Source organism: Brienomyrus brachyistius, unplaced genomic scaffold, assembly GCF_023856365.1.
Source record: "Brienomyrus brachyistius isolate T26 unplaced genomic scaffold, BBRACH_0.4 scaffold46, whole genome shotgun sequence".
Taxonomy (NCBI): Eukaryota; Metazoa; Chordata; class Actinopteri; order Osteoglossiformes; family Mormyridae; genus Brienomyrus; species Brienomyrus brachyistius.
The window spans coordinates 2,015,404-2,041,056 of NW_026042321.1; the positions used below are offsets into that span (position 1 = coordinate 2,015,404).

Below are 25,653 nucleotides of genomic sequence, written 5' to 3' on the forward strand. Positions count from 1 at the left end.
ACAGTCCCTGGAGGGTGAAGTACCTGTCGGCGAGGGCCGCGGGCGATACGGGTGTGGCCCCTTTAAGAGGGCGAGGTATTCGCGGGATGGCGTCCCTCACCGCCTTATACCCTCCCCAAGTTGTCAGCCGCTCGGGCCGGTTATCGCACCGCTTGGGGGGCGGCAGCTGTTCCGCAGGGAGGGGCTCTGGGTCCGGGAAGACGAAGGGCTCGTCCTCTTCATCCTCGCTCGGAGCCCAGAGCCTCGCCAGGGAGCAGGGTCCCAGACCGTACGGTCCCAGGTCGGGACCCAGGACGAGCTCCTCCTCCTGAGGGAGCCAGGGGCTGGAGAGCGAGCAGGCGCCCAGACAGATCGGCTCTTCAGGGAGCTTCTTCCTCCTTCTCCGCTTCTTTTTGGGCTCCGTCATTCTGTCACGATCTCGCTGGCAAAGCGGGCGATCGTCGGGCAGGCGAATCAAAGGTTTCGGGGAACGGGGAACATCGGACACTGACTGACATCAAACGACATCAATGACGGACCAGGGAAACCGGGGAGACCAGGACTTAAATACACAGGACTAATCAAAGTAACTAGACAAAGCTGGAGACGATCAGGGAAATACACGTGGGTAATCAGGGGCCGTGGCACACACGAGGAGCGGACGAGCCGGGCATGACACAGGTTCACATGAAATATAATTTTAATGCCAATGTATACACACAACGACCATTTCCATGTGAAACCGAAAAAGTGTGACTATTCCAAAAAGTATTTGATAAAGTATTGTGCAAACACCAGCCTTGGCTCGATAAAAGGAACATCATTGAAGCAAAATGTTTTCTGCCTCACTAGGCTCATAGACATTAATGTATTTCTCATCACCTTCTATGTAGTAGTTGATTAGATGGTTATGGACCCATTCGTAATCCCACAAAGTAAAGCATGTTTTACCTAATCTTCTCAGTGATATGTGTTCTTGCACATTCTTGACAAAAAGATGACTGACACACATTCACCCATTTAAACATTCTGAATAGTTAAACCACCATGGAAGAAAATCTCACTTGTTTGCCAAAATTCCTTGTTGGTTTGGATGGCAGATGGTTGTGTTTAACAAGATAAGATCTGCAGCCTCCATTTTCATCCTCAGTTGCTTTCTCTTGTACAGTTCCATTTTTGGGCAAGATTTTCAGTTGTAGATTTTCATCCATGTAATACTTTTGTGAAGTGGCTTAGGCTGGCCTATCCTCTCTGTCTAGCTGCCTTCAGCTGTCACATGATCTACATTGCACTCAAGCCCCATGGTTTCCCCTACAGGTGCTGGGCCCACAGGAGGGCAGACCCATGTTATTCCTTCAGGCTATGCCTGGCCAGGCCCCATGGGTGGAGGCCCGGCCACCAGGTGCTCGCCCTCGACCTCCTGCCACAGCCGTGGTTCCAGAGCGAGGACCCAGTCTCCTCAATCCACGTGGGGTAACAGGGTGCTTGATAATACAGATTTACAAAAAAAAATTTAGGTGCCATGGTTTTTTGAATGTACTTAGGGTATTTTGAGGGTGTTGAATTGAAAAATCCCATTACTTTTGCTGAATTGGTTCTAGTTTTTGAGATAATGGTCATCCATGAAAATAATGCGCTCCCCCAATCCGACTTATCTGTGATAACAAATGCAATAGTAAGTATTTTGATTCTTTAACAGTGTCTTAGGTGATGAAATATCCCATATAATTATTTTGTATTTTACTTTGTAGGCCTACAATGCTATGAGAGCGACTTTTTGAAGCCAGAATTCAACTGTGAATTTGCAGAGGAAAGAAGTCGGCTACAGCATAAGTTTGTCAACCCAGTCTTAGTTTATAACCAAAAAGTTCTGTCTTAAGAAGTATATGAATACATGTAAAAATGATGACTTCACCAAGAAGAGCCTGCATCAGCAGTCCTGCTGTATTCTGCTACATCTGTGGAAAGAACATGGTTAAAAAACAACAAAACAGGTAACTGCTTCAAGTACATTTGTAGATCATTCCCTGGACTGAGCATGGAAAAATTAAAAGCTGGAATCTTTGGTGGACCTCAGATTCGCAAACTCATGACAGATTCCAATTTTACCAAAAGCATGAATGAGACTGGGGCTTCGGCCTGGAGGAGTTCTGTCTCTGTTGTGAAGAACTACTTGGGTAATCACAGAGCAGACGATTATGAAGAACTGGCGCAAGATGTGTTTGCTAACTTCAGAAATTTGGGAGTTAGTGCATCTTTATGCTCTTATTATCTCCATAGCCATTGAAACAGATTTCCAGATAACCTTGGAGACTTCAGTGAGGAACAAGGCGAGAGGTTCCACCAGGATATGAAGGACATGGAGTAGGGATTTCAAGGCAGAGGGGACATACACATGATGGCAGACTACTGTTGGAGTCTCCAACGTGATTGTCCTGATGACACACATAAAAGGAAATTGCATAAACAGCGTTTTTTGAAGCATTGACATTAATAACAATAATTAATTAATATAGTATTAATCAAATCATAAATAACTTTTTCCTATCATTGTTAGATATTTCTAATTTCTTTTTTGTATGATGTTAGACTGTTTACTTACTAGTTGTAACGAAAATTAAAATATTCTTGCAATTCTGAATGCTTTTCTAACATGTTGCGTAAATTAATTAACTATTAAATATCAGAAACTAGAGCCAATCTGACAGTACCAAAGTCATATTCTTAATCAGCACCATAAACGTAATATAAAACCGTTCAGACATTGTTAGTATGTTGGTAAGTATAATGGCAATCCAGAGCATTGTCGGTCAGAAATTCTTTTTTACGCTTCCCTCAACTTGCTCTTGGTAGAGTAAGCTGTCTGCGAAGGGCAGCCACCTGTTGGGACACCCAGGCGACTGGGGGTTAAGGGTCTTGCTGACGGACCCGCAGATGTGCTGAGGCGGGGTTTTAACCGCCGACCTGATTACAGATTCACAGGCTTAGCCCACTGAGCCACATGCTGCCACCTATCCAGCAAAGTATCAAATTGTTGAGTCATAAGGACCAGATCAATGCCATCCATCTACACTGGAAAATGTACCACTTTAGAAACTTTCAGAATGCATTGTAATGTTCAGTATGAGAATTAATAAAAGAATATAGCATAGTGTTTAATATAATACTTCATAAGCTCCAATGAAGTTCTCGTCTATAATGCATTATAGATATCTCCATAATGCATTATAATGGTCGGTATAATAATAAACTGTAACTGTAACTAGTTATAATGTGTCTTTCTGAGATGAAAAATTAAACTTTAACTAGTTAAAATGCACATTGTTGATATCAGAAATTCATCACTGAAGAAAAGGGGGACATGCCCTCTGATTTTGGCAATAAGCAAAACGTGGAAAGTGGACTATTTTATTTGCATTGGGAACCTAAGTGAAATTCATTTTATTTTGAAAATGAAAGCATGATGATAGCCTGCTATGCTTTTGTTTGGTCATTCTCACAAACACAAGAATCATTTGAGAAAAAATAAATATCTTGATGTACACAGGATGGATAGAAGGTACAAAAAAAGCTGCCATTTTAAGGAGAAAAAAGGAATTCACAAGCAAAGGTTTGTTATAGGTTACTATTGAAACAGAACAAGAGCACATGAAAATGCATGTACACCTGGGACAGGCAATACACTGTCTACTTGAGCTACTTGTAGCTCCTTCAAGAATTTCAAGAAATTCACCCCCCCAAAAAAAAACAAACAAAAAAATTCACACACACACACACGCACACACACACACCTACAGTACTAATGAATTAAACTCTATTTGAAGGTGATTCTCTGTCTCCCGGTTGTGGCAATTCCTTTTTCTACTTATAATTAAATAAGCTTCTTATAATTAAATAAGCTAAATAAATTTCTTGTAACTCCTAGAGCAAGGTGTGTGAGGTGACTTGTCAGGTTTGATGTCACACTGGTTACCAGGAAGGTCTGATAGCATCTTTTTGATAATGTGTGAAGAAAGTGTAAACTAACTGATCAGATCACAAACCTTCCCCTTTTTAAATATTTCTTGCTCAATCTTTAAACTATATAAAGCCTTACTGAACAGATAAATCTTCAGAAGACGGAGACCTTGGCTGCCCCTGTTTTCATCTAGAACTTTCCATTGAGTACAGTTATACTTACTGATTGTTGGAGGTACTTTATCAAGTTTAGTTCATTATTCTTGTATTGCTAGTTTGATTAGTGAAGCACAGACCTAAATCTAATCAGGAAATTAACTGCTCTCTTCCTCTTCATCCTCCAGGAGACATCATCATGGGTTTTCTCACCATCTCCACCATCCTCTACACCATCTTCTCTTTCAGTGGAGCTTTCTGGGTGCCAGAAGGTAAGAAAAAATCTTTACTGTTTTTTTCTTTTTTTCTTTTATATAACTTTTGATATTATGTGTGTAGATTTTGTATCCCTGTGTTGTGATTTCTCTGGGTATTCCACTTTCCTCCTGTAGTTTAAAGGCATGCAGTTAATTTACATTTCAACATTTCCCATAGCCTGTCAGTGTGTATGTACGTATCTTCCTGTGTAGTGGTACTTTGAATCCAAAACTCACTTAAATTGCAGTTTCCGTGACTCGTGCTTGATACGCTTGCAACTCGGACATAGACAGGATACAGTGACAACTCACACTTGGACTCAAACTTAATCATCTGACACACTGCTAGGCAGTGCTCATTAACCAGAAAAGATTTACTGAAATAATTCAGTGTAGTGTTCTGCAAAGTGTCAGTGCCCTGTCCTTGGTCATCCCCCTGCCTTACACCCTTATCTTTGCGGTACCCTGCATAGGACAGATTGATATAGAGAATGGATGGATGGATGGAATCTGCAGTGTTCATCTGTCATGTTATATTTGTATTTGCCTTTCAAATACTTTGGATACACACCTCACTAAACTGAGGTTAGTAGCTACATTACAGATTCAGTATAATTCACCACATAATTATTGCCGCCAGTATAATTGTAAATTATTGCCGCTACTGCTTCAGAATTTTATGAAATGTCATTAAGTAGCAATTGTATGACTCTGAAGAGAACATTGGTTTTGAAACGCAGAATACAGGAAGTGTAGAAACAATGCTGATACACATTCATGCACGTAGCAAACCCGCTCAGATGTCTATGGTCTGCAGTATGTGCTTGATAAGAGGGAGAGAGAATTTAAAAAGTGAGAAAGCTAGATTTAACTAGCTAAAATTAAGTTAGATTTTACAGTTTACAAGAACATTCGCGATGTGACAAAATTCTCTATTGCTATTCATTATTATTATTATTATTATTATTATTAATAATAATAATAATACATGGTGAAATAACGGTTCAGTTAACCTAACATTGACATTAGCAAACTCAGTGAATCATAATACCGGTAATGTTACTTACAATAAACTTACAATAAACATCAGGAGTGTCGTGACGTAAAACTGCGTTAGGGAAAAACTGTCGTGACAGAAAACTGCTGAAAAAAATCCTAGTGGTAATAGTGTGTTTGGTTGATTCAATATGGGGCTACACTGACCACCTAGAGTATCCCGAAAAGTACAAAAATAAGTAAGAACTAGCTAGCTATACTGTATGTCGCACTTGCAATTTTCATTACATGCTGTTAGCATAGAATGCCCCACAATTCAATCCACCCATTCATCCATTGGCTACTGCTTATCGGGTGTTGGGGTGCAGCAGTCTAAGCAGGGATGTCCAGACCTCCCTCAGCCACCTCCAGCTTCACTGGTGGAATACCAAGGTGTTCCCAGGCCAGCCAAGAGATATAATCTCTCCAGCGTGTCTTGGGTCTGCACTGGAGTCTCCTCCTGGTTGTACATGCCCAAAACACCTCCTCAGGGAGGCATCTAGAAGGCATCAAGTTAGGTGTCTGAATCACCTCAACAGGCACACACCGGGTCAAGCTGCAGGCCCCCCTGTACTTGAGCCCCCGATAGTCCATTAATGATATACCGCATAGAGGGACTACCGACTACAGAAACGAACTCTTAAACTACTTTAATCTTGTACGTTAACAGGGCATTTGTAACGTGAGCAACAAAACAAATGTTTACAATGGATCATAGCAAAAAGAAGACATGAGCATAATGTGAGATTTAAACACACCGGACGACTCTGAATGATTGATCTGGTAGTTAAATTATTTTAAACCACTTGCATAGAAATTGGGACAACTTTCGTTAACAGATACTACATAATTCTATTTAGTTTGTTCAACAGATAGATAGTAGGACGCGTTTATTGTAAAAGCTGAAATTACCGATATTAACTTATATAGACTGATTTTTTGACTGATCATTTAAAAGCAATGCTAGATAATGTTAAAAGTCATGCTGATGAATATTATGTTTTAATAGCTTTCACTCTTTGTAAGGCTAATGTGGAAAGGGAACCATTATTCAAATTGCAAAGTTTGTTAAATTTTGTATCTAATGACTGAGTAAAACTGGTTTGATCCCAGCAGACCTTTGTAGTCTTTACGATGTGACAACTGCATGTGCATGAAATGCCATGACTATATTAACATGGTACATTGTGCAAGCCAATGACAGCAGGGGGGCAGTGGGTATCGCTGTTGCCACACACCGATGCTTTGTGCGTGTGGAATGTGAATGTTCAACCTGTGTATATGTCTGACTTTTTCGTGAATCCTCCAGTTTCCTTCCACTGTCCAAAAACATGCTATTTAAGAATCAGTGTGCCTAAATGTAGCATATGTGTGACTGAGTGTGCACCCTACACTGGTTGCTTGGTTCCTGCCTCATGCCAATTGCAATGTATATATTATATTATCCATCCATCCATTTTCCAAACCGCTTATCCTACTGGGTCGTGGGGGGTCCGGAGCCTATCCTGGAAGCAATAGGCACAAGGCAGGGAACAACCCAGGATATATTTATATACTTATACTTTATATTATATTATATTATATTATATTATATTATATTATATTATATTATATTATATTATATATGAATCATCAGATTAATTGGTAGATTATTCGATTATCGATATAATCGATAGTGACAGCTCTGTATTCTCAAACACCAGGAGATACTAGAATCATAGGAATAAAGGAATACAAGACAAAACATACACAGCTGGACCCAAGCAAGAATAACCAAGGGTTACAGAGTGTCTTGGAACACCAGTGAACAAAAACCTTTATTAAATCAGGGAGTCAAGAATATGAGACAAAACTCATCCCGTATTGGTTAAAAATAGTACACAGTATTTTTTTTTTCAATATGGCCAATCACAGTTGGCGGAGTGGTGGGTCTGAGGCTAAGGATCTGTGGTTAGTACTTCAAAGGTTAGCAGTTCAAATGCTGTGAATTCAAGGGTTCTATTGGTCCGTTAAGCCAGACCCTTAACCTGCACTGCTTGGTCCTGAGTATGACATTAACCTACATCCAGCCCTGTAAGCAGGTCCTGAAAGTCCTCTTTATGAAATGCTGCAAGCAGGTCCTCATATATCTGAAAGTGAGTTGAAAGTTCGTAAACAGAGGAGCACCAGTATACCAGCAATTTGTGTGACTTGACCCTAATGTAATACAGTTAACCAGATCTGCGCCTGTTCTTTCATGTGCCGCCACTGTGTTGGACTATGGCTAAGTGATAGAATTAGATTACCCCATAATTAATTACACGAGTTCTCCACGATGGATTGGACTGCTACCACACTTGTAACATACATAATGGCACAGTGCATTATATGCAATTAAAAGACTATGGAAAAATATCTTCTATGGCTTTTTCTGTTGAATGTTAAACATATTTTTGTGCATTTCAGTGCTCCAAAATGAAACTAAAAGTCTGGAACCTTCCAAAGGTTAGTACCTTTTATTTTATTTAAAACATCACAAAACAGATAAAGTTATGTTCATCTGCAAAATGAATTGGATTAGTCTTACTTTTTTATGTTTACTACTACATACTGATTTTACTATACAACTGCAGTATTGTTATAATAGTTATATCATTATGAATTATATTGTCTGTCATATGAACAAGAACTGTTTGAGAAATGTGATGATGTTCTTTTGCCCAAAAATATTATGGATGCAAAACAGTCACTTTGCAAACTTTTGGACGTCTTGAGATATTTGATTCTCATTAAGAGTTATTCTACTTTAATAGACTAATGAAGGTGGATACTGGTGCATGAAGTGGGCCAGTACTCACTGGTACGCATTACCATAATCTCTTTGTGTTTTTCTTCATAATCTGCTGGTACTGTTTAACAAGTTGAGTACTGGTACCTGTTTTTCCCACTTCAAGCACTGGTGACCCCCAAGACATAACATGTTCATGATATTCAGGTAATGTTTAAGACTATAATTTCAACCGCTTTAATAAAAAAAGTAAATAAATTTTACTTTTACACTAGAGGGGCAAGATGAGGCGACCCCCAAAACAGGAATGGTTTAACAGCTGGAGGCCACTGGCATTTTTCCCTCCTCATCTTTTCTGACAGTTTTTTTCACTAGTTTTGCATTTGGTGATGGTCAGTGTCACTGCTGGTAGCATGAGGCAATACCTGGACCCTACAGAGGTTGCACAGGTAGTGCAACTCCTCCAGGATGGCGCATCAATATGTGCTATTGCCAGAAGGTTTGCTGTGTCTCCCAGCACAGTCTCAAGATTCCAGTAGACAGGCAGATAATCAGGGAGAGCTGTACAGGGCCGTAGAAGGTCCTTAACCCATCAGCAGGACCGGTATCTGCTCCTTTGTGCAAGGAGGAACATGATGAACACTGCTGGAGCCCTACAGAATGACCTCCAGTAGGCCACTGGTGTGAATGTTTCTGATTGTTTGGTCAAAAACAGACTTCATGAAGGTGGCCTGAGGGCCCAACGTCCTCTAGTGGGCCCTGTGCTCACTGCCCAGCACCATGGAGCTCGACTGGCATTTGCCATAGAATACCAGAATTTGCAGGTCTTCCACTGGCACCCTGTGCTTTTCACAGATGAGAGCAGGTTCACCCTGAGCACATGTGACAGGCGTGAAAGGGTCTGGAGAAGCCATGTAGAACGTTATGCTGCCTGCAGCATTGTTCAGCATGACTGGTTTGGTGGTGGGTCAGTGATGGTCTAGGGAGACATATTCATATAGGGATGCACAGACCTCTACAAGCTAGGCAATGGCACCTTGACTGCCATTAGGTATTGGGATGAAATCCTTGGACCTATTATCAGACCCTATGCTGGTGCAGTGGGTCCTGGGTTCCTCCTGGTGCACGACAATACCCGACCTCATGTGGCAAGAGCATGTAGGCAGTTCCTGGAGGGTGAAGGAATTGATACCATTGACTGGCCCCCACACTCACCTGACCTAAATCCAATAGAACACCTCTGGGACATTATGTTTTGTCCATCCGATGCTGCCAGGTTGCATCTCAGACTGTCCAGGAGCTCAGTGATGTCCTGGCCCATATCTGAGAGGAGATCCAGGATATTAGTAGCGTGTCCCGACATTGTACGCACATGGGGCCATACAAACTACTGAGTATGATTTTGAGTTGCTGCAATGAAATTTCGGCAAAATGGACTAGTCTGCCGCATCATTTTTTCGCTGTGATTTTCAGGGAGTCTTTGAATTCAGCCCTCTGTAGGTTGATAATTTTCATCTCCATCTAACCATGGGCATCCTTTCCTTCCTAACACATTACTCAGTCCATATATGTATAGATATCCAACATGACTTTTTTTTCATTGAGATCTGATGTGTTTTCAAAGTGTTTCTTATATTTTTTTGAGCTGTGCGTGTGTGTTTATATATATATATATATATATAAGACTAAAATTAAAGTTATCAGATAGGGGATTTAAAGAATGCAGTAGGTATGTAGCTTCCCTATTGTGAAGGCTGTAACTGTCCTAACACCTAATTATAATTACTTAAGTCAGCTAAACCAAAACTAACACCCCTCCTTCATTCTACAGGATTTTCTTCAGGATTGAACATCCCTACAGCCAATTGCCCTGGTGGTTGGCATCAGTATCATTCACGCTGCTTCTACTTTGAAGGACAACCAAAATCATGGGTGGATGCACAGGTAAATGCCACTACTGATAAAATCTTGATTATTTGAGATTGTGCTGCACTTATTAATGAATCCTTGAAGAGCATTTCGTAATGTACATGGGAAAACTGGAGGATTCATGTATCTCTAATCAGTGTTGGGGAAATTAGGTGGAAAGTTCAATTCTAGAAAGTACAAATCCAGACCATGGTTTTGTTTCAATCAAGCACACTGAAAAAAAGTTACTTTGAATTAACTCAATTGAATCATAGACAGTTTCACACAAATAGAATGAGTATTTTGAAAATGAAACATTCTGTTTAAGTTGATGCATTGACTTTGTGTTCTGAGAACAGAACATAGCTGAGTTAATCATGTTCTCATGTCTGATTAAACCAACTAAATTACTCTCTTTCAGTTTAAATTGGGTATATATTCTAACGTTGTATATTTTGCCCATCATCATGAAGAGGATTTTGCCAAAACCTTACAGGATGTTGTCTATAATAAAAACTGAACAGTGGTGGTTCTTCATAAAATCTAAATATTAAATGAGCAAAATGATTTGATTTGTTCTTCTATTCCAAGTTATGGTCTAAATGCAATGAGGCTGCTGTTCATTATTCCTGCTCTAGGACACATGCACTCCTATAGCCACTAGGGGAGCTCTTGCCTTCTCTCAGCCCTGATAAATAATATTGCAGTCTAGAAACCAATTCAGTTGGTTTAATTAGACATGAGAAAACTGAGTGAGACTGACTCAACTATGTTATGTTCTTATAACACATAGTCAATGTAAAAAGAATGTTTCATTTTCAAAATACTCATTGTAGTTGGGTGGGACCACTGTCTATGATTCAATTGAGTTCTTTCAAAGTAACTTTTTTGACTGTGGTTGGTTGAAACAAAAGCTTGGTCTGGATTTGTACTTTTTGGTCCTAAACATTCCACCTCTGACTACATTGGATTACTGCTGGAAGACTATCCCACAGCTGAGGAGCGCTATAAGAGAAAGCTCTGTAGCCTGCTGTAGTTCTTTCTACTCTAGGTTCTAATAGATTTCCTGATCCTTGAGATCAAAGCAGGCGGGGAGGGGTTGTAAGAGACCAGTAGATCTCTAAGATATTTTGCTGCAAGGCCATTCAGTGCTTTATAAGTTGATAGTATTATTTTGTAATTAATCCGAGACTTAACTGGAAGCCAGTGCAGGGAGCATAAAACAGCTAACATCATCAGTTTCATTTTAGTTTTTTTAAGACCTCTGGCTGCTGTATTTTGTAACAACTGAAGATCACTTGAGGATCCTGATGGACAACCAGAAAGGAGGGCATTACAATAGTCCAGTCTTGAAGTTATAAAGGCATGTATTAATTTTTCTGCCTCATGAAAGGAGGGCAACTTCCAAAGTTTGTCTATGTTCCATAGATGGTAGAACACAGTTCTAATAATACTTCTTATGTGAGCATTGAAACATTGATCTAAATCAAACAGGGCACCAAGTGTCAGGATCGGCGCCAGTGAACGGGTGTTCGTTCAGGCAGGCGAGCAAGCAGGAAGCAGGCAAGCAAGCGAAGGACGGGAAAACGGGGATTTATTCAATAGTAGGGCAAGGCAGGACGGAACACAAGTACACACTTGCAAACATCAATGATGGGCCAGGAACCAGGGCAAGACACGGACTGAAATACACAAGACTGGGCAAACATAATCAAACACAGCTGGGTACGATCGGGGAAGCTCACGTGGATAATCAGGGGGCATGGCACACACGAGGATCGTACGAGCCAGGCATGACACCAAGATCTCTGACCACATTTTTAGGCTGAGTAGGAAGACCACTAAGGCTTAGGTTGTAAAACTTATTTTGTGCAGCCTTAGGACCAACTAGCAGTACTTGTTTTCTCTGTGTTTAATTTAAAAGTTTTGTCATCCAATACCAGATGTCTAGTAGATAGTCTTCTAACGCAAAGAGCTGGGATGTGTCATCTGGTTTAACAGATATGTATTACTGTGTATCTGTGTACACCGACTGATATAACGAACCACCACACTCCTACTGATCTGAAGCTTGTGTTTTATTTGGCTAAACTTGTTACAATATTATATTATTATTCTATTTTTAAACTGTAGCCTGTCGTTGTATTTGAATTGAAGGAATTAACGATTGTAAGATTGAAAAAATTTTGGGTGACAGCGAAATCTGCCGAATCGGGGTGTGTAAGAGTGCACTGAGGTCAGGTTATATTTTTGCATCCCCTTTCTTTTGCAATCCCATGTAGTTCCTAAATACTTAACATTACTGCAGAAGTTCATCAAAGCTATGAAGACAACTAGTATCACATTCTGTAGATTAGACAATGGCAATGGCTCCACTCCTTATACAGCCTGACCCGCCTGATAGCATATCCCAAACTTTATATGGATTAACTACAACATGTAAGGAATAATTGACGACGGGCGGCTTCGCGTCGTGGCCGCATTACCACCTCGGGTGTGCATTATTTTCTAATAATTCAACGGTCCGGAGTCAATTATTCTGCTTATACTAGGGTTGCCTCACCTCAAGATATCAATCAGATGATATATTTCAAGGGATTAGTCCGGATTTTCTACTTAAATCGCTATTGTGAGTAGGATTATTTCTTCCGCATCTCATCCAACGACTCTTTTGCTAGTTCCAAAGCGTCATTTTAAAGCTGGCAATGGAGGCTTGAGCCGTTGATAGCAGACTAATGCGGTTAATAATGAAGTTATTAGAAAGAGAGCGAGAGAGACAGAGACACAGAGAAAGAGAAACACAGAGAGAGAGAGAGAGAGAGAGAGAGAGCTTGTATGAATTAGGTTACCTCTGTGTGTCCCTCAACAGTGTTCTGAAGCACCGTCTCTAAACTGTAAGTCTGCTTTAAGATGCAGCGCTGTTATTACCTCGCTAGTGAGAAATGCCATGTGTAGCCTTTAAGTTGGTACACTCGGCTAACTAATACTTCTGCAGCCCAGTTCTTGAAAGTTTCATATTCACCGTAAATATTAAAATTTACTTTCGGAAAATCATCTGTCATGTTGTTGTTTTTGTTAGTCCTGTGTGCTGTATAGGTACTGTATGCTAATTTCCGTTATTACAGTTAACTATGCGAAGTGATATGGAACTGTAATGCAGTCAAGAGAGCTACCTGGAACTACGTTCGCCGTGTGTATATCTGAAAATAATTGCACACCTCAGAACGTTCGTCAGCCAATCAGATTCAAGCATTCAACGGTCCCGTAGTATAAAGTTAAATAATACGCTGCTTAGGTTAACCTGGTTAACTATAATGTCAAAAAAGTTTTACCTCTGATGTCCTAATAAATATTTGGAAAAACCTGAAAAGATCAGGGAACTTTGTGCGTGTGTGTGTGAGCGGGTATATCTATCCTTATGAAGACACAATGTCCCCATAACGTGATAAATATCCATTTTTTTTTCCAGTTTCCTGGTCCCCATAAGGGAAAACTCTATTTTATAAATATCGGTGACTGGTATGAAAAAATTAAAAATTCAAAAACTCTTGTATTTTGCTTGGTTACTTATGGTTTTGGTTAGGGATGGGTGAGGGTTAAGGTTGTCATAGTTAGCGTTAACATTTTTCCCATAGAAGTGAATGAGAGGGCCCCATAAGGATAGGTATACCCTACATGTGTGTGTGTGTGTGCTTGTGTGTGTGTGTGAGAGAGAGAGACACTGCATTTGGCGAGAATCAAAATGAGATAGTTGAACAGTAGCCCTGCAGTAATGTTACCCTATGCCATGGCCCCACCATTCAAAAGGGAATTTAACCTACAGCAGGTTCAAGTTGAGGGCTATAGAAAAATATCCAGAGTTTCAGTTCAATAGCCCCAGAATAAAATCACTAAAAAGAATTATTTTACATATGAAAAGGAAACTATATGGAGTTAGCAGATGTGTTTTCTGCTACAACAGTGTTCTTGTAATGTTTTTGATGTAAATGAAAGGTGAAGAGTTTGATCATTTTGAAGAAGGGCTTGACAATCGTTCTACACATTTACGGGCCACAGGAGATCTCTACAATGACACAATTATTATGCTGCTTAACCCGTAACCAAAAACATTGCACAATCATCAGATAATTGTAGTATTTCTAACACTGCGTTGTAAATACAAAACTGTATTTAATTCAGTCTTGTTACAAAAATAGATGCACAGATGCTATTTTTAACTTTCTTTTATGTATTTTTTTATTGGCAACACAGAATAAATAAAACTAAATTTATGAATGCGAGTGGCATAATAAAGAAAAGTTCCCAGTAAAACTGAAAATACTAGGTGCCCAATGAAGAGTTTATGATTAAGGGATTCATCAATTTATAAACTGCCCCTGTTCTTTTCTTCTGCACAGAACAACTGCATCCATTTAAAAGGGACTTTGGCATCCATCCACAGTTTTGAAGAGTACCAGTTTGTGCAGAGAGTCACAGGCAGCCATTTTCCTCGCGCCTGGATTGGTGCATTTGATGCTGTAAAGGTAAAGTGATTGGAATTATATAATACAGTTTGAAACGGAATGTAAATACTGTAATATTACACCATTTTGTTTTAAGTTACTCTAGCTGGTGTGTGCTGATGTGACGGCTCACACCTACTGGGTCGAATCCCATCTCTGCTCTGTGTGTGCAGTTTGCATGTTCTTCTCTTATGGATTTCCTACAGATATTCAAATGGATGTTGGTCAGACAACTTGTAAAATTAATTTAATGGTAAAAGTAATCTGTCCAGGTTAATTTCTAAAAAGAAAAATATTGCCCGGAGGTTCATGTGGATAGAGAGAATATCTTAACCAGCATAACCCCGGTGCTGATAACGGTCAGAATACAAAATGAAATGGGAAAGAAAAAAACTAAATTATGCTTCATTTACTATGTGCACAAGTATGAATATCGGTACACTAGAGTACTGACTTTTGCATATCCCTGCCTTTGAGACATACTCATGTGAATGAATTAATGGATTAATCAATCAATTAATCAATCACTTAATTAATTAACACCAGATAAATTACATAAAACTGAGCACAGACTAAAGGAAGCAGCGAAATGAATAGTAGCATTAAGTTAAGCAGCACAAGAATTCAGCAGCAGCATAAAAGTGCTTTTAGTGCAGATTATTAAAGGCCTTGTTCCAGTGTATGTGGTCTTAAACATGTGCACACAGTTACTTTTCACTGTTCTGCAAGAGGGGTTTGATGGAGGCCACAGCCCTTGGATAAAAACTGTTCTTCAGTCGGTTTGTTTGGGTTTTAATTGCCAGATGGCTGTGCTTCAAAGGGGGGGGGGTATGCGACTTGTCCTTGACCATGTTGTTTAACTTCACAAGCTTTCCATAGATGGGTATCTAAGTGAGAGCGAAGCTTGGGGTTGATGCACAGTGTCAGCCATTTATCTTTTTTTTTTTTTTTTTTTTTGGGGGGGGGGGGGGCCTTGCTCAAGAGCCCAGTGGATGTGTGACTATTTTGCCAAGGACATGATTCAAACCAACAAACTTCCAGTTATAGGTACAGAGGCCTAATGATATTGCAACAATGCACTTAATTTAGAGATCCAAACATGCTTATTTAATTGGATATAGAATGTTTTCAATTAAACATACTCATGGAATGACTCTCAAAGAATGACCTCTATCCCCTAATCTTCCAACTTGTACAGGTAGGAACCTGGCTCTGGATTGATGGGACTCCTTTTGACTTTACCAAATGGAACCCCGGAGAACCGAATAACCCTGGAGTAGAAGACTGTGCAGAGATTAACTATGGAGGTAATATCCAATGCAGAACCAAATGAGCCTAAAATGTTTCTTGTAGGATTTCTGTATAAAAAGCTAACATTTATATTGGATTTTCAATGGACTTTATGTTTATTTAGATTTTCTGTAAGGGTGTTAAAAACCTATTACCACACCTTTTTTATAGAATAGTAAACGGTTCACTCCTTGTGTGTGTATGGTGTTTGTGTGTCTCCTTGGACTGTGCAGATTAGCTCTGGGTAAGAAATAGGGCTGGATGTTGTGCAATATTACTATCAACATTGCATGTTATGTACATGCAAGGATTGCAATAGTTAGTCGGCTTGAGATAAGACTTTTCTAAGTTTTCATATAATCAGCAAAGGCGTCGGAAAATGGGGGGCTGGGGGCAGTGACCCCAATGTCTGCTGCTCCCTCCCGCCAAAATAAATAAATAAATAAATAAAGTATATCTATGCCATACACAGTCTGCACCATGTCCTCCCTAATGTTACATGAAAGGATATTTATTTTGGGCTGAACATTAGAAAAATATCACATTGTGTTATTTTTGGGTTTAGTGATGGCCAAATCATTTTACAAAATCATTTTACCACATTGTGATAAAAATTTGCAAATTCATTTAAAAAATGGAAAAGATCTTGTATAAGATGCAGATGTCTGTACTGTGTGTGTGTGTGTGTCTATGCCCACTCTGTCATGGGACCTGTGCTACCTAGGACAGGCCCCAGATCCCTGTCAATTCTAACCAGGATAAGCAGTTAGAGGACATATTTCACTGTTTTCGTGTTATTTTAAATGTTCTGATACATCAATGTTATGTTAACAGTTAATGTATTGATACATTGATCAGTATTAACCATAAATTGTTTTTTTTTATGTAGCTGAAAAGGGATGGAACAACCTACGATGTATGACACTGTTGCCTTCTGTCTGTGCCAAACTGCGTTAGTTTCCTCACTGTCTGGACAGTGCCTGCAAGATCATTGTTTTTTTTTCCTTATTGTCTTAGCAATGAGTAACAGTTTCTCACAAAAGATTCTTTGCACATTCTTTACACTGTATACCTGTGTAAACCTTTAGCTATAATAAATGCTTCTGCTATAGCATCAAATTATCTGAAGTAAATGTGTTATTGCCAAAAACCACAGTGGAGTTAAGTAGTTTATAGCAATTAGGTCACCAAGTACCTAGAGCAGGGATTCTAGGCCTTTACAGCCACACAGCCTGGCTATTCCGTGTTATATTATCTGGACTCAGAGAATACACATGGGTCTGGGACCGGTCCGCTGCCACCACCACAGACACTGTGCCTATTAAACCAGTAACTCAAAAACATGTGACTGATCTTTTTCAGATTTTGCATTTTACAGTATGGGTGATTAATTGGATTTTTTTTCAGTAAGAGAGAGATCATCCCCAAAGTGAAGCAACACTATTTAATGACAGTAAAGGGAAGGGTTAAAGCAGACAGCATTTGACGTGCTGAATGTGATTATTCAAGAAGTATTTGGTGGATCTTATTACTGCAGCATGAAAAACATGATGGTCTATGTCTGATTTAATTTTGAGAGTAATTGCTCCAAAAATGAAGGAGCAGTGCTGTGTGGCAGCAAGGAAGCAAACAGCGGCTGTAAAAGACACTTAGTATTGTCAACACAGTATATTTAAAAGGATTTTATGGATCTTTGTCTAACTTTGCAGCAACATTTAAGGGATGACAAGCTGTAAGTGATAACATTTTCAGACAGATCGCACCAAAACTGAAGAACTGTGTAGTTATAGCAAAAACAAGGGTAGTTTCAGACTTTTGATTCTATTAGCACGATACCTCAAAAAGTATTTGATAGATCATTTTCAGCCTTTGCCAACATTTTTTAAGAGTGAAGATCTGGACCTGATCAAATTCTGAGACAAATCACACCAAAACTGAAGCAGCACTGCACAGTGATAACAAAGAGGAGGCAGGCACAGACACTTGATCTTGTCAGCATGATAACTGAAAAATTCTTTGTCCGATCTTTTCCAAGCTGCAGCCACATTGTATAGGTGAAGATCTGGACCTGGTCGAATTTTGAGACAAATCACAACAAACTTGATGCAATAGTACTGAGTGACAGCAAAAAGAAGGATGAGATGATTAGAGGTTTCTCCTAGTGAAACGGATAATTCTATTTGCAATTTTTACTGTATTAACTATATTTGATCTTTGATGGACCATGTCCTGCTTTTGCTGAGTTCAATGTGTCCCTAGGTCAACAAGGGAGGGGTTTGAATTTCACTTTTTTAACCAATCACTCTTCATTGTATGACACCGCATAAATTATAAGCAGTGTTCTCTCTTAAACAGCAGGATACACAGATTTCCAAAGTACCTGCTTTGTTGTGCATGCCTTTAGTGAAGATAAACATAGACAAAACACAGGGATTTGTTTGCCTGCAAAGACTGTATGGGGCAATGTAAGGGTGCATCTTCATTTATTATTATTAATAATAATAATAATAATAATGAAGGTTGAATCAGCGATCTTTTGATAAACACAGAGGCTTAGCCTACTGAGGCACAGACACTGCCAGCCTCAGGGACAGAAGCCTTGAGTTTGAAAAGGAGAAAAAAAACACACAAATATGGTAATTTGACACCATGAAGACCGTGATTGTCTAAAGAGTCAAACATAAGCCCCTCCCTTGTTGACCCAGGGACACACTGAACTCAGCAAAATCAGGATGTCCCTTTGGGTGATTTTACTGCTACAAAACCATTACAGTATATGGGTGAATATCCATACCTGAAAACAGACCTCAAATTAACTCAAAATTGGAACTGCTCTATAGTGCTATGGGTTCTATAATTTATTAGGCCCTCAAAAGGGTTCTTTGTCGATAAACCATATGGTTCTATATAAAACCTTTAAAAGATTCAATTTCCCAAACATTTTATTCCCCTGGTTAGCCACAGTTTTAATAATTCATAATAATTGCTAAAAATTCTTAACAATAATTAATTGAATAATTATCAGACAAATAATTAAATTATAATGAAACGTACCATTACTGTATATGAAGTTAATTTAACTACTACTACTAATTAATATAAAATAGCCAATAACTTGTAATATGTTAAACTTCAATAATATACATTAAGCCATGCCTGTTAACACTGGGCTTAGAAAATAAAGGGCATTTCCCGGGGTACCACCCCTGGTTAATTTAACCTTTGCACACTGATCAGTTTGTCAAAGATCATTTTTCATACCTCACCCATATTGTCACGCTTGGCGTTTGCGGGTGAGGCGCACGGACGGGGCGAGCGGGCAGGAAGCAGGCGAGCAGGCAGAATTAGGGCAAACGGGGATTTATTAAAAGGATGAGGACTTGGGAACATGGCACGCCGACTAACATCAATGACAGACAACCGGTTAGTACAAAACAGGAACTTAAATACATGGAACAAGGCAGCAGGAAACAAGACACGACTGGGCACGATCAGGAAATCACACGTGGGTAATTAGGGGGCGTGGCACACACGAGGAGCGGACGGAGCGGGCGTCACACATATAAAGTTATAAATCTGTCTATCATCCAATATTATTTTACTTGCTATGGGTCTATTGACTTACACAAGTCAGCCATTTATATTAATAACATCAAATGAGCTCTTAGGCTTAATGTTACATTTAATTATTAGCGAAAAGTATTCTCAAACCCTTATGATAGCCTACATTATGACATCATATCCTATAGGTTTAAAACAATTAAAAATAGAAGACAACATTTCCAGGTTATACTCACAAATGTGGTGCTTTATCTTCCATCCTGCAACAAAAGGTTGAAGATTTGAATTCAGACAAATTGATGTAAAATTTGTAGTCATATAGCCTGCAGTCCCCATGTTGAAAATGGGATATTCATTGCTTTCTGTCATTTGACGGTATTTGTATCATCTGCTAAACATTTGAAATGAAATGCAATGTTAGATAAATTTGTCTATTTGTATCTTGGAGAGCGTTCTAGTTACGGTCCTAGCTAACATTAAGTGCTTTCACATCAAAGTTCAAGGGTTATGGTTTATGGGGGCCATTACACCGAATCAGTGCCATTTCTGTCCCCAGGACATTATGTGTATAAATATGCATGAAAAGTAGCTTTATAATACATGTTATTATCGAGGAAAGTGTCGTCCACAATGTCCTCATTGCAAATTTAACATGCATAATGTAAAACATCAATGATAATTACCTATAACACCATGACCTGCCCCTGCTCACTACCACTGCATATCACCATGAAATATGCCGATTAAAAACCTTCAGGACTCTTGTTTTTTTGTATTTCTGTGACAGAATTTCCCATTTATGCTCTGAATATATTTCCCTTACAGTAAATCAATAATATTCCAGATGAAATACATATTTTAGGAGTTTCCTCTGGTCTACACTCAGTCCCATGGCCCTTATAAACTGGAACTTGCATCACCTAAAGCACATGAAGACCACAGGAAAACCAAAAGTAAGTAATCTATCTTCCATGAATTTTTGAGGATATTATATGTCTGAGGTGGTAGAACTCAATGTTCTGTCCTGTTAACCAAATTATATCTTAGATTTCATTTAGTTATTTATTAAAAATACATTTCTGGTAAGTTACTCAATGTACTCAATGTTATTATACTATTGGGTTTGATTACATGTAGCTATGGTTCATGAATTTGCCATGACTTCTTTTTTAAAAAGAAACTCAGTCATGTTAATTTCTGTCCTGTTACTCATATAAAGATTAAAAATACTTTCATGCATATATGTGTTTTTTTAACCACAAAATCATATTCTTTGAACATGTAACCAATCACGTCTTTAAAATACACACTTTATTGAGTGGGACACAAAAGAACGAGTTGATATGGTTTTCAAATGATATTTAAACAGTTGCTTGAGGTTTTAGTAACAGAATGAACAAAAATGCAAAAAGTCTTCTACTTAAAAACCTTGAAAAAAAATTAAACCTGAGATTGACGAGTGTACATTTTGAACAGCTAAATATACAGTATGTTTTATTAGATTCAGCATTGAAAGAGATGAAAAAATGAATTTAGTTAGACTTATTGTCATGCCCGGCTCGTCCGCTCCTCCTGTGTACCACCCCCCCTGCTTACCCACGTGTGTTTCCCGGATCGTACCCAGCTGTGTCCATTTGCTTTCAATCAGTCCTGTGCATTTAAGTCCTGGTCTCCCCAGTTTTCCTTGTCTGTCATTGATGTTAGTTGGCGTCTTCTGTTCCCTGCCCCGGATCCCCTAAATAAACCCCTGTTTGCCCTGATTTCGCCTTGTCTCCCGCTACCTGCCTGCCGATCCGCACGATCGCCGCTTCGCTCAACCGCGACCCGTGACACTTATGAAATACAAATGGAACCGATCTGCTGGAATCACCCAAATTGTGATCCTCTTTACTGGTGACAAGCACATTCAGATGTAAACGTTTGTCATGTTCCATAAACATGTGGGACAAGTCCTGTTCTTCATTAGCGTACGCCATTTATTTATTTTCTTTAGCCCTCCAAACTTGACAAATCTGCTTCTGTCTTTGGCAAAAATAAGTGAATGCATGCCACGTGAACACACCTGTAACCAGTTAATATGATAACGACTTAAACCATAACACCAGAAGTTGGTTCCTGGTTACAAGTTCCTGGGCTGTCTTGACCTGGAACCTGAGTTACTCCTGGCCACTTTCATGTCATTTTCATACTGGGACCTTTATGCTAAATAAGCATGGGAGATGCAGTTCGTAGGTCAAACATCACACGTAATTTCTTATAGAACTATACCGCCATACAAACGAATGAAGTATAAGTAAGTAGTTTTGTTAGTCATTCATTGGTTATTGTGTGGATCGAATGAAATAAAAATTTTACATACACAATTTCTATTATTCTAATTAAATCTGGCCAGCAGATCGATATTTTGTTTTCCATAGAATAAAAAGTTGTAACGTTAACCTGCAAACAAGCACTGACAAGTTTCATCCTTGGCCAGGGCGAAATTAGACAATAGAATATTGGTTAGCGATCAAATTTTCCGATGTAGGTCCTCCTTCCAATAGTAGGATGAACAGTGGTACAACAGCAGGACAGGCAGAAGGGTGGGCAGGCTGGAAGGATGCCACATATAGTAGAGGCATTGCAGGCAGGAGGGTCGGTAGAATATGTCATGTTGGGGGGATCATCTCACCCAGGGCCACCATCAGAGGGGGACAGAGGTACTCCCGGACCAGACCCCATAAAAATATCACTTGCCTGAGGCCCGGACATCCATTGTTGTTATGTTGGAGTAGTGGAGCTCTGCCCCAGCAGGCAGGACATTTACAAATGCGGTTGAGGTACCAAACCAGACAAAAGCCGAACGAAAATCACGAGAGGAAATGAATGTACGCGAGAGATGTTGAAAGTGGACTTGAACGAACAACTTACTGCGCGTGAGCAATCAGACGTATGTGAGAGATATTGAAAGTGCGTGAGAGGGAGACTCATATCTTTCATAGAGACTGAGCTGTTATTGTGCGGGTGAGGAAGAGTTCCATGCGAAAGGCTGAGTTATGTAAGGAATAATTGACGACGGGCCGTTGAATTATTAGAAAATAATGCACACCCGAGGTGGTAATGCGGGTTAGGGTTAGGGTTAGGGTTAGGGTTAGGGTTAGACCCCGTTACACCTCGGGTGTGCATTATTTTCTAATAATTCAACGGTCCGGAGTCAATTATTCCGCTTATACTACGGTTGCCACACCTCAAGACATCGATCAGATGATATATTTCAAGGGATTCGTCCGGTTTTTTCTACTTAAATCGCTATTGTGAGTAGGATTATTTCTTCCGCATCTCATCCAACGACTCTTTTGCTAGTTCCAAAACGTCATTTTAAAGCTGGCAATGGAGGCTTGAGCCGTTGATAGCAGACTAATGCAGTTAATAATGAAGTTATTAGAAAGAGAGAGAGAGCTTGTATGAATTAGGCTACCTCTGTGTGTCCCTCAACAGTGTTCTGAAGCACCGTCTCTAAACTGTAAGTCTGCTTTAAGATGCAGCGCTGTTATTACCTCGCTAGTGAGAAATGTCATGTGTAGCCTTTAAGTTGGTACACTAGGCTAACTAATACTTCTGCAGCCCAGTTCTTGAAAGTTTCATATTCACCGTAAATATTAAAATTTACTTTCGGAAAATCGTCTGTCATGTTGTTGTTTTTGTTAGTCCTGTGTGCTGTATTGGTACTGTATGCTAATTTCCGTTATTACAGTTAACTATGCGAAGTGATATTGAACTGTAATGCGGTCAAGAGAGCTACCTGGAACTACGTTCGCCGTGCGGTTATCGGAAAATAATTGCACACCTCAGAACGTTCGTCAGCCAATCAGATTAAAGCATTCAACGGTCCCGTAGTATAATTCATAATAATGTTTCTCAGATTCAGAAAGGTGTAAATTTAAGGAACATCATTGGCTGAAGTCGACACGTAGCGTTCTATATGCTCGTGTTTCTGTAACGAAAAACTAACATTATTACGAAATACAACACCTTTTACCAAATAAAAACAAAAGGACACATTTAATTAATTATGGATATGTATAGCTGTCTGTTCATTTATTTATCCATCCATCCATCATCTACCGCTTTTCCTGGTCAGGTCGTGGGGGCAGCAGTCTAAGCAGGGAAACCCAGATTTCCCTCTCCCCGGCCACTTCGTCCAGCTCCTCTGGGGGAAACCCGAGGCGTTCCCAGACCAGCCGAGAAACATAATCTCTCCAGCGTGTCCTGGGTCTTCCCACTGGGAAATGGGACATGCCCAGAACATCTCACCAGGGAGGCGTCCAGGAGGCATCCTAATCAGATGCTCGAGCCACCTCATCTGGCTCCTCTCAATGCGGAGGAGCAGCGGCTCTACTCTGAGTCCCGAATGACTGAGCTCCTCACCCTATCTCTAAGGGAGAGCCCAGCCACCCTGCGGAGGAAACTCATTTCGGCCGCTTGCACCCGCGATCTCGTTCTTTCGGTCACTACCCATAGCTCATGACCATAGGTGAGGATAGGAACGTAGATCGACTGGTAAATCGAGAGCTTCGCCTTTTGGCTCAACTCTCTCTTCACCATGACAGACCGATGCAGCGCCCGCATGACTGCTGACGCCGCACCGATCCGCCTGTCGATCTCTCACTCCATCCTTCCCTCACTCGTGAACAAGACCCCAAGATTGTTGTAAATAATTTTGCGTATATAGCTTACCACGTTTGTTTGGGTTAGGTTGGGTCAGTGTAGATTCACACGCTTTCTATTGCTGTTTACTGTAGTTTACTCATTCACTGTCTGTTGTATAGTTGTCACATTAAGCTACGGTATGTACCATCTTCTCCATTTGATTGCTGCTTGTGTGTTACACTGTGTAGCACATAGGTAAATGGACACACTAGATTAGAGACGGACACGACCCCCTGCAGAAATAGTGCAGATAGTTAAGCGGTTGCTAGAGGAGTCCCGAATGAGGCACATTACCTGCATTGTGAGGGAACATCAGTTATGGCATTATGGCCATGTGGCACGTTTCCCTGAGGGTGATCTGGCTCGTAGGATCCTCATTGCTGAGGGTCCAAGCGGCTTGACAAGGCCGAGGGGACGCCCACGTACTACCTGGCTGGATGGCCATTTCCAGAGTGTGGGACTGGACTGTGTGTCTGCCTGGGGGTCACTGGCAAGAATACTGAGGAGTTTCGCCCCGTGGTGGATGCGGCAATGCGCTGCATCAGCACATGCATCCCAACCTGACCTGCAGTACAGCGTGTTATGCTTTTCATTATGTGTTTTTGGTTTTCCCCGATGCCCAGTTCTTAAAGAAAGACGGACCAAACCTCACTGCTGCGGTACATATGCAGGGAATATCAGAGTAATTATTTATATTAGGTGAGGTTTGGTGAATGATGAACCAGCCTTTATTTTCCTAAAAGCGATCTGATGCCGTAATGTTATGTTTATGCGTGCACTTTAGAATTAGGTGATCAGTGGTCATTGCTGACACAACACAGCATACAGTGCCCAACAACAAAATGTGCCCTCTGCATTTAACCCATATGTGACATCGCGACACAGCAGAGGGCAGCTAATTCAGTGCCCATGGAGCAGTGCTTGGGGGAGGTACCTACTGTAGCAGGTTGGGGATTCGAACCAGCAATCTTTCAATAACAAATGTGCTTCCCTAACTATGAAGATACCACTGCCCACAAGCCAGCACTTCCCACTACATTTTATGCGTGGATGCCTTGAACGTTTATTGACCGCAGTGTCATTGATGGGTTAAATAAAATTTCAGAAAACATTCATTCCTAGTCAGCAATGTTTTCTCATAAGCGTAAGGTTATCGCTACATGTCATTTAGATTAGCCTGATCTGTGCCTTATACTGCCCCCCCACAAGCAAAGAAAAGAGCAAAGCAAAGACTATGGCATGAAACATTGACCAGTAACTACCCGTCTTAGGCTGAGGGTGGAGATTCACACAACACTGGGAAAACGCTGCACTAAATATCCTGTAGGTGGCACTCTGGCACCTATCATTTATGCATGTAGGTAGGTATGCATGTATCTGTATGCACATATTTATTTATTTGTTTCGTTGTTTATGTCTTTTTTGATTTCTTTGTACCATATTTGAAGGAGCCTACAAAATGGGTCAACCTTAAGGTGCTGCCCTGACATATTAGGTCTTCGAAAGCACCCTTATAAGGATGCAGCATTAAAATGTAACACAAACATTCCTA

General features: G+C 40.2%; 2 protein-coding genes across 3 annotated transcripts in view; both read left to right on the forward strand.

Moving 5' to 3' along the window:
- The window catches only part of LOC125723186 (lactose-binding lectin l-2-like), a 114,649-nt gene extending 97,679 nt beyond the window's left edge, over positions 1-16,970 (forward strand). Inside the window, exons 1-7 of one of the 2 annotated variants that reach the window (XM_048999601.1) lie at positions 4,082-4,171; positions 4,281-4,364; positions 7,830-7,868; positions 9,983-10,095; positions 14,457-14,582; positions 15,760-15,868; positions 16,741-16,970. In XM_048999601.1, coding sequence (XP_048855558.1) covers positions 4,292-4,364; positions 7,830-7,868; positions 9,983-10,095; positions 14,457-14,582; positions 15,760-15,868; positions 16,741-16,808 — 528 coding nt within the window. In that variant the 5' untranslated portion in view covers positions 4,082-4,171; positions 4,281-4,291 and the 3' untranslated portion in view covers positions 16,809-16,970. Of the gene's footprint in view, positions 1-4,081; positions 4,172-4,280; positions 4,365-7,829; positions 7,869-9,982; positions 10,096-14,456; positions 14,583-15,759; positions 15,869-16,740 lie in introns of those variants that run through there. The other variant, XM_048999602.1, reaches the window with a different exon arrangement.
- LOC125723191 (uncharacterized protein FAM241A-like) overlaps positions 1-25,653 on the forward strand; it is a 229,966-nt gene that overhangs the window by 176,220 nt on the left and 28,093 nt on the right. The window lies entirely within an intron of this gene.